The sequence below is a fragment of the Silurus meridionalis genome, chromosome 5 (assembly GCF_014805685.1).
Source record: "Silurus meridionalis isolate SWU-2019-XX chromosome 5, ASM1480568v1, whole genome shotgun sequence".
Taxonomy (NCBI): Eukaryota; Metazoa; Chordata; class Actinopteri; order Siluriformes; family Siluridae; genus Silurus; species Silurus meridionalis.
In genome coordinates, this window is record NC_060888.1 from 8,260,792 (window position 1) to 8,274,321 (window position 13,530).

General features: G+C 35.0%; 1 protein-coding gene across 6 annotated transcripts in view; it reads right to left on the reverse strand.

Annotated features, from left to right (window-relative positions):
* Nucleotides 1-13,530, reverse strand: part of gria3b (glutamate receptor, ionotropic, AMPA 3b) — a 130,530-nt gene that overhangs the window by 17,011 nt on the left and 99,989 nt on the right. For all 6 annotated transcript variants that reach the window (XR_006925804.1, XM_046849229.1, XM_046849226.1 and 3 more), the window contains exon 12: nucleotides 9,045-9,243. Coding sequence is in view for 5 of the 6 variants with exons in the window: in XM_046849229.1 (XP_046705185.1) it covers nucleotides 9,045-9,243 (199 nt within the window). In the remaining variant the exon portion in view is untranslated. The remainder of the gene's footprint in view (nucleotides 1-9,044; nucleotides 9,244-13,530) is intronic.

Here is a 13,530-nt window from a genome sequence, read left to right on the forward strand (position 1 = left end):
TTCAGTCTCCATTTCCACCCTGAGCTGCGACATGTCACTTCCACTGCTATGGATGTCCTTATAACAAGGTTCAGGAGAGGAGAGGAGAGGAAAGTAGAGGAAAAGAGAGAAAAGATACAGGCCAAGGGAGATGAGAAAGGGTGCTACTGACTACATCAGATCCTGGCTGAAAGTGTCACTGGTCGGGGCAACAAATGTGGTGTCTAAAAACTCTATAAGCACTGACATCACTACAATGTCCACAGAATCTTTACCATGTTACATTAAATATACACGTAGCAAAAGTGACTCTCACCCATGCAATTTTGTAGGAATTCTAATGAACAGTCGTTTCAAAGGGGTGGGTTTAAAGATCGCAAGCTTACTTACATGGTCATTTGAAAAACAAGCTTGAATTTCTATACATTGTACAAGGGAAGACATTCACTTTCTTTTTTTACAATCTTTACCATTGCTAGTTATTTTCTAACTTAAACTTTACTTAAAACTGAAACTTTTGACATCTATGTCACACATATACCATAGACTCAAACTCAACAACTTTTAGACAGAACAGTGACTAGCATTACAGGAGAAACTCATAAAAGCTAATTCCATTCCAGTTACCTGCTGTCCAGTCACACTCTAGTAAGCTAAAGTCTATCTCCTGACTCATGAGCAGAATATATATATATATATATATATATATATATATATATATATATATATATATATATATATATATACACAGTATCAACATGCCATCAAAAACTACCTCTCCTAGTTAATAAATATGACCTCCCAGAACAACTAAGAAGAAATAGCAAGAAACAGTACTATTATAATTCTACATTAAAGTGCTACTAAAAGGCCTCATGGTGTGTCAGAACAGCCAAATAATTTTCCGTCTATCAATCAAGGGAATTAAATTAGAAAAAGTTTCTACTTTGGCTGTTGGTTTATCTTAGGAAGTACACTATATGGGCAAAACTATTGGGACACCCGACTTTTCCAGGATTCTTCCCCGATCTGTTACCACACAGTTGGAGGCACACAATTTTATAGGGTGTCCATTTTCCTTTTACTTCAACTAGTAGACCAAAACCTGCTCCAGCATGGCAGTGCCCCTTTGCACAAAGCCAACTCCATGATAATATGGTTAAAATGGGTTGGAGGGGAAGATCTTGAGTGGCTTGATAAGATTAGCAACAGTGCATTTGCAGCATCTTAAATGAGCAAATTGAGTCTTTAATAGACCAAAATGACAGATTTTCTGTGGCTCAGGTGCTGTTTATTTTTTTCTTTTGGAAAACTCGAACTGCATCTTTTTTTTATTCTCCAAAACAAGTTTTTACACTGTAAACATATCCATACATTTAATTAAAATGTACATATAAAGTGTAAAAAAATTTTTTATACATTTATTTTAATGCATTTTTTTAAAGATAAAAAAAAAAAATGGCAAGATAGAATAGAATAAAGAAAAACACCAAAAAAAAAGAAAGAATAAATTCTTTACTAAATCAGAAACTTTACACAGTTGCACCCATGTTACCTGCATTAAAAACACATGGCCAAAATTTTATTTTCCTAACTTCAAGTGCAGCTTTGAAACTTTATAGCCTGGTTCGGTAGATGTAGGTCACCTGACCCAGTTACAAACTATACACAGCTTACAGAATCACTGAACCAATATTGTTGCCGTAAATAAGACATATGGCACATAGTTATGCTCAATAAATTATACAGAATTAATATAATATCTAGCAAAAAGGCATTAAACACTAATCTTGTTTAGTAAACACTCAGAAAACACATTTGGTGTCAACCTGGTTATTTATACCTTTTGTTTTCCACCTATCAGTCTGACTGTCATTCTGTCTCTATACAGAATGTATATCTTTTGCCCTTTCTTCCTTGTTTATGGTTGGAATTGAATTTATATTTAGTCTGAATCAGTATCTTTGACAATGACATGTTTTTTTTTCTCTTATAGACAGAGGATTTCAATTTAACACTGAACTCTGACAATATTTATTTCTAGTACACAGGATTACAATATCGATAAGAAATGGTCTAATCCAATGAATCTACAAATGATTATAAAATCTAAATAAGTCGGAAAACATGATTGCCAACATTTTTTACATCTTTAATGTAAAAAAGTGATAGCTTAGTGGTTAAGATGCTTGACTTCTGATAGGAAGTTCATGAGTTGAAATCCTAGCACCACCAAACTGCTACTGCTGGGCCCTTGAGTAAGGCCCTTAAGACACAACTGCTCTCTTGCATAAATTTGATAATTGTAGGTTGCTTTTCTTAATGCCATCTGCCAAATGACAATTGTTATGTATAATAAATAAAGACACATTTATTTGTTATACTGCATACCACCTCCAAAAAAACAAGGATATGTAATAATGTAATTGTATATTTAGTTGTGCCATCTTTACAAAAACTGAAGCCATAAAAAGTGCCAGATGTTTTAGATAAGTATTATGTTATCAAGACATAGATTGTTTTTTTTAGTTGCTAATAAAAGGAAAACAGCACATATATTCAAACTGTTAAAAGGATAAGAACTTGCAGCTAAAGAATATATAATGTGCCAGAAACCTACTCAATTAAAGGAAAAGCATCCAGAAGTATCTGGCCAAAATGATATTCAAAATGATATATGTTGCTGGTAGTGGGCATGACTGATGCTACATGGAGTAGTCTGCTAATAAATGGATCAGAAGTAATATTATTATAATTACACTTAGCTATACTTTGAACAATTACATTAACTACTAGAGCTGATACTAATCTAACCTGGCTTTAACAACAAAAAAACCTATACAAATAGCCACAGAATGAATTAGTGAAACGAAATACATAACTACACACACATACTGTGTGTGTGTGTGTGTGTGTGTGTGTGTGTGTGTGTGTGTGTGTGTATCAGGCTGATTCATTCTATTAATTCTCTTTAATTCTATTACATTCTCTTTTACCTTGTAGCTGTGGCTATATTTCGGACTTCAACTGAGCTCGGTGATGCTGCAAAGTCTGTGTAAAGCTCATTTCTTAATGCTAACACCCACATAATCTGTATTGATTTTGAGTTAAGCACCATTTCTAAACGTGCAGTCCACATGGCCTCTGAAAAACCATGAGAAGTTCTTCCCTGCATTGCAGCTTTCTTTACCTTACTCTGTCCCTCTTTCTCTCCTTTGCTCTATCCAACTTTTCTCCTCCAAACACTATGCATTTTACTGCCATCTTCTAGTACATGGCATTGTCCTTGTTCCCTGTTTAACCTTTTTTTTTTTTATAATATATTTATAGCACTTACTGGAAAATGTGGGCATCAATCAAAGTAGGGTTCTGAAAACTCCACAGTTCTAGGTCATGGTGGAAATATGGCAAGCACCAACACAATAAGAAATTAAGCAGAAAAGAATTTCATGATAATGAATGCAGTATGAAAATTACATATGGGAAAGTTAACCAGCATCTACATGCCCATTACAGCATCATCAATTTAAACATACTTTTCTTGAATTTACAATGATCTATTTATTGTAATGGTGATTCCAATTTCATTTTTATTTCTCACCTGTTTTAGCTTTTACAATTATAATGCAGTTCAATTTGTATTTCTTCTTAACAATGAGAAACTCAATGAAATTGAGTTAAACTATCTCCATATAAGAAGGACTGAAGTAGGCTTGTTGTGGGAGCGTGCCAAATACCTGGAATAGCAAACAATTTTAGTCTTGGTTCTTCAGTGCTTATGTTTCAGCTGGAATTAGACTAGATTTTTCTCTGTGGAGGCAGGATTCCTGCTGAAGGTTATTGCAGCTTGTTGTTGGTGTCTTTCTTTCTACCCTCACACATTTTCCTCCCACAAAGCATTCTGGTTGTAGAGGGAGTTTGACTTATACATTTAAAAAGACCTGTTATATGAGAGCACTGGAATTTTTGTGCCATCATTTATTTTCATGCCTTGAAGTCCATAACGATTGTACCATTTTCCGTTCCAGTCTAATTTGTAGATTTTGATAAATGCATTAGATATATTTAGAGGCGTATATATGGGGTTAATTTAAAGTTTAAACCCTGATACATTGTATGACAGCAGCAAATGCTTAATTCTGTGTAACATAACACACATTTAGCACAGTTGAATATATGCTATAAGTTTAAAGGCTTTTGGACTCTTGATAAAGCAGAGTGATATGTGGTTTTTGTGTAATAATTGTGTAAAATACCTTTGTAAAGTATAACTTGAACTAAGAGGCCCGAACAATCACAGCATGACAGAAGAAAAGAGGTCCCAAGTATAAGTGGACCGAGCCTTAACACCTTAGGTGTTAACTGAAACAAAGACTACACCACAGGCCTCCTCACCCAACAACGGTGTCTGACCTCACTAATGCTCTTGTGGATAATAAACAAAAGTAAACAAAAATATGTTCCAAAATCTAGTGGAAAGCCTCTTCTACAAAAACTGGATTCTATAACAGCATATATTTCCCATTCCATCTTTGGTTCCCATTTGCTGGTTTGCTCACAGCTGTTGATAACCTCCACTCTTCTGTGAAGATGATCCTCTAGATTTTGGAGTGTGCCTGTGGAGATTTGTGCTCATTCAGCCAAAATGGTGTGAGTAAATTCAGGTAATGATGTGCATCAGTGTTCCAATTCATCCCAAAGGTGTTCAATAGGGTTAAGCCAAGGTTTTATAGCAGGCCATCCAAGATCTTCCACTCCAAACCATGTAAACGACATCTTCACAAAGTTTGTTAGGCACTGGCATGCTGGAACAGGTTTGAGTCTCCGAATTCAAGTGAAGGAAAAATGTAATGCTGCCTCATCCAAAAGCATCCTATACAATCATGTGCCTCCAACTTTGTGGTAACAGTTTGGGGAAGAAGCACATATGGCTGGAGTGTCAGGTATCCCAATACTTTTGTTCATTACCAGTACATACCTTAGTGTGTTTAATCACAATTTATCACAAGACTTCCCCTTGTTAGCATAAAATTACATGACTGTTAGAACAAAGTTGTTAAATGTTGAAACGATAACTTTATAATGCCATGGTTTGTCCAATGATCTGCTTGATTTGACTATATAAATGTTATATGTTATTTTTATTCTACACTCATTTGAATAATCTTCTATTTAAAATTCCAGCAGTGGCCAGTTAGCACTGATGTAGCTATGATTTGTGAGCACTGTGAGACAGTTGCAGTGTGTCTGTAGCAAGTGTTCACTCAGTAGGAAGGCACTCATGTGGTGTTCTGCAGGATGCACCATGGGAGTCTCCTGTTTCAGCTGGTGCACATTACTGAAGAGACAGATGTAGGCACTTTATGGAGCAATTGATCAAAGATCAAGTGTTTTTTTTTCATCCTTGCAGCATATCATCCTCTTATTTGTTTTGTGGTTCTTTCAGTGCACAAATTTTCCTTGGAAGGAGTAAATGAGATCAATTTATGCAGACTGCTGCAATTTCAATGATAAGCAGGACATACATCAGGCATTGCTGTGATTCATGATATTCATGAACAAAAAATTGCTACTTTACAGCATTAAATTGCTATCCAGATGAATACTCAGGATAAACTGGATTTACACTTAAATCGACATGCTGTATACATGATCATACTTTTAAAGATGTTAAAGAATTTCTACCCATGGTATTCAATTTCTAATTATTTTTGTATTGGGTGTATTTTTCATTAGGTGTTTTTTCATTATCTCATAGATCGAAGTATGCATACCAGTACAAAAACTCACATGCCATAGATATTTGGTGTAGTTCTAAGCAACGAAGAGAAATTTGCAGTTCATATATATATATATATATATATATATATATATATATATATATATATATATATATATATATATATATATATATTTTTTTTTTTTGCACAATTGCATTTTTTTAAATACCACTTCTAAGTACTTATTTCAATTACAATTAATTGGCAAAGTATACCTTTATGTATAAAACTAATAATAAAAGTACAAGCATAAAATATTCATTTGGTACCACAAAAATTATTATGAAGATAAAAGTTTCATCAATGGCCAGTGGTATAAAATATTTCTACATACTATACATGCTTGCTTACAGGACATTTCTTTGTACAAGCTAATATTCTATAGTGAGCTTTAAACAGGAGTGATTTAACATCAGAACTTCTAATTTGATTTGAACTACTTTATATATGAAATTAAATTTACTTAGTTAATTGTAATATTTTTTTCCTAAAGGATTAACAGTGCATCCCACACCTCTGGATAAAAGATCAAGACAGGAACTAAATAATGCATATCCCAGCAAGGCAGCACAGGTAGAAATATCAGCATGCATATCATATTGCTGTGCCTTCTCCAGAATCTTGGCACTCACCCTAAACCTCCACATCAATGAGTTTTGTGCAAAAAATCATAAGAAATGATTAGGGGGAAAAATATTAATAAGTAAACGATAGGGACTGTGTCAAAATATGACATATGTCTTGCTCAGAATGTTGTGGCTGATCTGAAACATCCAGCTGCTTTCTGTCGTCTGGGTCTAATTAAACCAGAATGTGGTTCCTGAAAACCAGATCTGAAATAGAAGTCGAATCCCATTAATCAGGATTTTTTTTTCTTTCCTGTCAGCACTCTGATAGTTTTAATTAAAAGCCCTCTGGAACAGTGGTTCACATGTCATCTTAGATTTGAAAGCCTCAGCATGTAAGTAGGACACTCATTATATAGAATGTGGAGATGCACATGTCCCTAATGGGCATCTGGTTGTCTTGCTGTAAACCTTTAATGACTTCAAATACCTGCCACCAAGCAAACATGTAACTGATGGAACTTGGCTGAGCTACTTGCTAAGCAGCAACTCGAAAAACATACGTATCCTCCTAATGGAGTTGGTTAAGTACCGTATGTTCTGTATACTTACACTCCATTTCCATTTACTCAGCAGGTACACATCCATTATAAGCCCCTTATTGTTAGAAAAAAAACCACACACTCACTATGAAGTGCTCTTTTCAGATTCATTGTACACAGCTTGTAAAACATTAAACTTTGTTAATATGTACATGGTTACTGTGATCACTTCAGGAAGTGATTAAACTGTACACTAATTTCTGTATAAAGTGGAATCTTGGTTACGATCCACTAGATTAGCATAATTTGGGCCATTCAATTGCTAGAACTCAGTCACAAACGTTCTACACAATGGCTTACTTTTGGTAGAAATGTGGCATTGTTGTGTATGATTTATTTATTTATTTTTGGCTTTGTTCTTGTGCATGTCACACTAACTAAAATTTGGCCTAATTTGGGCTGTTATTAAGTTCCAAATGTGGGTCACATCTCATAACATCCCAGTCACAAATGTGGGTCACACAAATTTGTGGGTCACAAATTTGTTGACTTGGTCTTGATCTAATCCAGTGAGCAATAAGAATTTCTAGTACACTTGCCCGGTCTTGTTTGCTTGTGTGACAACCTTATTGAATAGGTTAAAAAGTTATATGTTGTATAATAATGTATTGCCACATATGAGATATATGGTCATGCCTATATGTGCATAATAAGCATTACAATCTAGTTTGTAACCCTTTGCACCAAAATTCGGCTTTGGGGACATTCCCCACAATCCCACATAATCCCACTTCATCACTAGCAAGTAAAGAAAACTCTTAAAACTACAGCATAAAAAGACATCGTAGACACGTTTATACTTTCAACTATGTAGAGTTTTTTCTTTGTGTTTTTGTTTTTTTTATGCTTTTGGTCATATAGTGCAAGTGTCTTAAAGGCTAATCGAATGAATGATTATATGGCATCCCTCAGCAAGAATTTTTTTCTGAAAAACAACTCCTGAATTAGCAAATCCTCTTGGCATGACAAATTTGCAGCAAATCCCTCAATAATGTTTCAACTATAAACTATAACTATTGTTGGGGTTATATTTCGACTTTACGCTACACTATTTTGTTTAGATTTGCCAGTGTTTCCAGATGCAACTAACAACATACAACATATCAGTTTCTAACAAAATAATCACCGTCGAAATAATCACCCTAAGTTTAAACCTGCATTTTAGTAGCAAATATTTTTTCTTTATTCCTTTGGCAGCTAGATGAGAAGAAAAAATGCTCATGAGCTTTATAAGAAGCCTTCTTAACCTTCTTGTCCCGTGAGGCAACTATGAACAAAAGTTAAAGAGCCTGTACACATAACCTGCATTGCAATTGTTTTGTAATTTGTTCTAATAAACAGAATGATGTGATATTGTATCTTTAAAGACAAGACATGATGACTAAGGCTCTAAATTAGATCCAAAATCAGTATTGCCTTTCGTCTAAACATGGCTGGTAGTTAATTTTAGCTTTAATTGCAACATCAGTCCCTCAGCGCCCGTGGCCATATTGCTTACTTAATCTCTCCCTGTCTTTCAAGTGCACTCTTTGACCCCCGGGGGCCTTTTTTTCATCATATCCAATTTACTTGTCCAGGAAAAGCAACTAATTATATTTTGGGGATTTGACTTCATCGGATGGAAGGATGAGCTACGGGCTTTGATTAGACTGCTTTATCACCTCTGAGCCCCATTACCCTCCTGACTCTGATGAACCTATTGTACACAGTACTGCCTGTACACCTCCAATCATCTTTATCAGCCTGTAATATTGAAAATCTTGCGTAAAAAAGAGGTAATTGTTTTAACTGAACTTGACAAATTATTTATTCCAATTTTTGCAACACCTACACAATACCAGGTTACATAATTAGAAAAGATGGAAATATATTCTGGGCCAGTGTTTCTTTAGCAATCTCATATAGTGTTTTATGGCTAAAACAATGCCAAAACTCAATGACTCGATAAATAAACTTCAGAGTTACACTTACTATTGCTTGGTCTTTTCTGTAACCCAAATTGCTCAGTAAACCCTGAAGTTTAATTGGTCCCAAATTCCAGCAAATGGCTTCGAGTATCTCTAGTTAGTTGAAATTCTTCAGTATTTTTTAGTTAGATCTTTGTACAAAACACTCACCCTAAAGAACTCTTTGGTAGAACCTGAATCCAGGGTTCCATAGGCAATCTCTGTTTGTTTGGCTAGATCTTCTGCGCTCTCAATGGGCGAGACCATTCTTTCGACTGTGAGGAAGGCTGCCAGGTTAGCAGTATAGGACGAGATGATGATGAGGGTGAAGAACCACCAGACGCCTCCCACTATTCTGCCCGATAAGGACCTGAAAAACATGCGTACAAAAAATACTATTTAAAACATGACATAATAAAACAGTACAAATCAAGTTCTGTAATTATTTGTTATGTCTAATCCCATCATATCCATTTAGGCTAAAAATAACCATAAGCATTATAACTATGACACTGTGTGGTGGGTGAGGTAAGCTTAAAGCGGCCAAACAAATTAAATTGGGGAATGCAGCATTGGTTTAAATGGAACACTCATGACAAATGATTTGGGGAGAAGACATTTTGGTGTCAGGGTGATGCAAGACTGACAGCTGTGTCAAATTTCTCTTTTTAAATATTCTACTCAATCAATAATGATACTAGCTGCTCAATCCTCAGAATGCTCGAAATGGCCCTTCATGCTACAGTATGTGTAACATAGCAGTTACAACCAAACATTTGCATCACAGTTCAACTCATTTCCTATTTGTGAACAAATGAAAGGCAATTTTTATGAATACAACTTCAGTTGTTTATAAATAATTATTACATTATAAAATTTCAACAGTAATTGCCACTCCATTTGGTATTTTTTTTAGTGTTTTATATGATGAATAGATTATGACTTTGTATGTGGCATATAGAGAGTGAATGTCACTGGATCATGTCAAAGGTAATAAACAGAGTGTTTTGGTATATTTTGATAAACTTGCTCAGAGGTAGTTCATGACCATAGACCAGAGAGATGACATGAAAGTTGGGAAAGCATCAAACAATGTTATACACTACTATACGCTGACATTTTTGGCATAATAGGCAGCTGAGATTCAACAACATAAAGAGATCCTACAATGTAAAGTTGGTTTTTTGATATCAATTTGTCCAATTGTGTATAAAACAGCAGGTGTGCTAGCCAGGTTTCAAGGAAAGCAGCTCAAAAAGCACAAAAGGGCTTGAAAAAAATTTAAAAATATCTGGCACTCTGAAAATAGAGACATACATCTTATTTTTCACAGCCTTCGTGCAGGAAAAAGGTCATCATGGTGTACATGCATTTCAGATGAACAGACTCAATAACCTGCTTTTCCTCTTACAATCTTTGCATTTTATTATACAACAGAAATAGTTCTGCATATCATAAACCCACTCAGCACTTACATTTACACATGATTGTAATAACTTCACTTCTGTGCTGTGAAGGTTGTTGGTGCTACCACTAGTGCTGCTTTGGGGGTTTTCTCCAAAATGTTTCTGTCAGGAACGGCTATTGTTGTTCTTTTCTGACCTATTTAGTTGTATATACTATACCAGTGGTTTCTTTTTTTCTCTCTTTTTTTTTTTTTTTTACTACAACATTTCAAATGGTTACAGTGTATTGGTGATTTTTTATTTTTATCCGTTTTTTTTTAATTTGTAATACATTTTCAAAGATTTTAACACACTTCTTTCACATTGTCATTATGGAGTATTGTTTGTAGAATTGTGAGGAAAATAAAGAATTTAATCCATCTGGGAAAAAGTGAAGCGCTGTGAACGCTTTCCGGATGCCCTGTATCATCTCATGTTTTATCTTTGAATCTAAAACCCTTTGATGTATATGTAAAAAAGAAATGCCTTGCTGTTCTAATACTTTTGGAGAGGATTATATATTATTTTACACATTTCATACATTTATACTTTTTTGATAGTGGTGTTATTCATCTAAAAATCAGTATGATGCACAAGGGGTCAAAAAGCAAAGTTTTTGTCTTTAATTCCCCAAAGTCATTTATTTAACAGCTCATACTGATAAAGCATCTCCAGTAAGCATACTAACAAAATAGGTCCTCTTTTTAATGCATTTGATGGTTATTAGGTAGCCTTGATTGCAATTTCCTGTCAGTCAGATACTCTTAAATGTCAAAAAATGTCACTCTGCACTGCAGGATTTTATGGACTGATGCAATGCAATTAAATGGTTTTCACTGTTATTGACAATAAGCTAGAAAAGACAAAAGTGCTGCTGTGTCATCAAAGTATTAGATTATTCTGAAAAGCTATGCATCAGTTGTCATAAAACCTCACCAGCCTAAAAAAAATGAATCGAGCTTATTCCAACTATTGAAATTGATTTATTAAAAGGGTTTTCTTTATTAAATCATAATGTTGCTTTAATAGGATTAGGTGGTGGTGGTTGTTAATAATACAGTGGAACCCGGTTATGTCGCCGGCCTAGGGGACGCCAAAAAGCGTCGAGATAACAGATGATCGAGATAAACGAAAACCAATATAGCGGCAATATATTAACGTGCTTGAAATTTCTTTATGTACATGATGTGCGTTATTAAATGAGAATGTGCACGTGTTTTTGGAGGTTTTTTTCCACAACAGCGTTGCCACGATTTGTTTGATTGGTCATGCGGATCGAGATAACCTGTAATGCGGATAAGGAGGCGGAAGCCGAAGAAAACGCACACAAAGTTTATTGAGAATACTCAGCAGATAATCCACTAATACTTGTAGCGAAGCAGTAATATCCAGTGGTGCGCTCCGGGAGCTCACCACTGGATGAGCTCGCCCGCACGGGAGAAGAAGCAGGGTGCTTCGGGGAATGCCGCCGCCGAAGGGGGCGTGGCAGGGGGATTCCTGACATAACCGACGTTAAGTGACAAATTTGCCCCCCCTTGTGCTCGAGATATTAGTGTTCGGCGACATAAAAAAATCGACATAACTAAAGTGAGAATTTGGCGGTTCCACTTCAAAAACGTCGAATTAATAGGGTTGGCGAGTTAACCGAGGTCGAGATAAGTGGGTTTGACTGTAATAATAATAATAATAATAATAATAATAATAATAATATTATTATTATTATTATTATTATTATTAATATATTTTAATTATTGGGGGAGTGGTTGCTCTGTGGTTAATCTGGCGGGTTACTGATCGGAAGGTCAGGGGTTAAAGCCCCGGTATTGTCAAGCTGCCACTCTTGGGCCCTTGAGCATGGCCCTCAACCCTCTGTGCTCCAGGGGTGCCGCATCATGGCTGACCCTATGTTCTGACCCCGGCTTCTGATCAAGCTGGGATGTGCGATGAAAAGAATTTCACTGTGCTGTAATGTATATGTGACAAATAATGGCTATTATTACTATTATGTACTAAACTCATTTGTTTGCACTCAGTTCTGTTATTTGAGTAAAGCTTTGACAAGCTCCACAGGAGGAATATTTGGAGATGTGCAAAATGATCTGTGACAGACTGCAGCATGATGGAGTCATAATTAATCAGCTTCCCGCGGCTGTATTTAGGAACAGCTTGAATCCATTTCAGGTGAAGGCAAAAGTGCTGCAGAGGCCACCATTAATAAGGAATAAAGAATAATAACAAAAATGTATTAAATCAAGTCTGAAACAAAAGTTAAGTTCACGTCTCTCGAGACCACACAGTCACAAGTGCTGTATGATTGGTTATTCTAAATTTAACGATCACTAACTGTTTAAAACTCGGGTTTTAAATTAATGATAAATAAATAGAATGGTTTTGCATTTTATATATCGTCTTATACAGTATAGTTAATTACATTTTTTAGATAGTACCTACATAATCTGATAATAAAATGTATTATTATTATATAATTGCAGTAATACTTAGTTATGAGATAAAAAACATTTCCTCACATAATATTAGTTGAATTATATCTTACATTTTTTACCTTATTACTGTTCACATCTCAACTCCAGCACTAGTGTCCCACTGCATGCACCCTGCATTGTTATTAAGCTTCCCAAGCACCCAAAAAGTGCAGGTTGGGGAAGGAAACATACTTAGAAATTAGACTACAGATGGATATCGCAAATATTTATTATTCAAATGTTTAATTAGTATATTCAATAATGTTTAATAAGTATGGAATGAAGCATGATGTTAAAGTCTCTTTGTTTAAAAAGAATACATTTCTTTATTTATTAAAGAAAAATACGTCCTAATTTTAATGTTTTGGAATATGCGAGAAGCAAGTTTCTCGTCACTAACACATTATAATTGCAACGAACAGTCGCTCCCTAAAAAGCCTCTTCATAAAAAGCCTTTAAACTAGAACTACTGTCTGGGCTGCTGTTACAGAAGATGAATCACCTTCTAACTATACAGAATAGTGAATTCAAGAACGTAGAGAGAACAACTATCAATAAATAAACTATGTGTAAATAGTTTTCTATCAAACTTTGTGTTATGTTTCCATCAAGTAAGTGTTGTCATATGCATATGAAGACGGGTTGCTTTAATCTAATTTATTCTTACTGCTGTAAAATGCGAGTTCATTTACATTAGTAGAAGAAGACACCACATATGTATATGTTCAT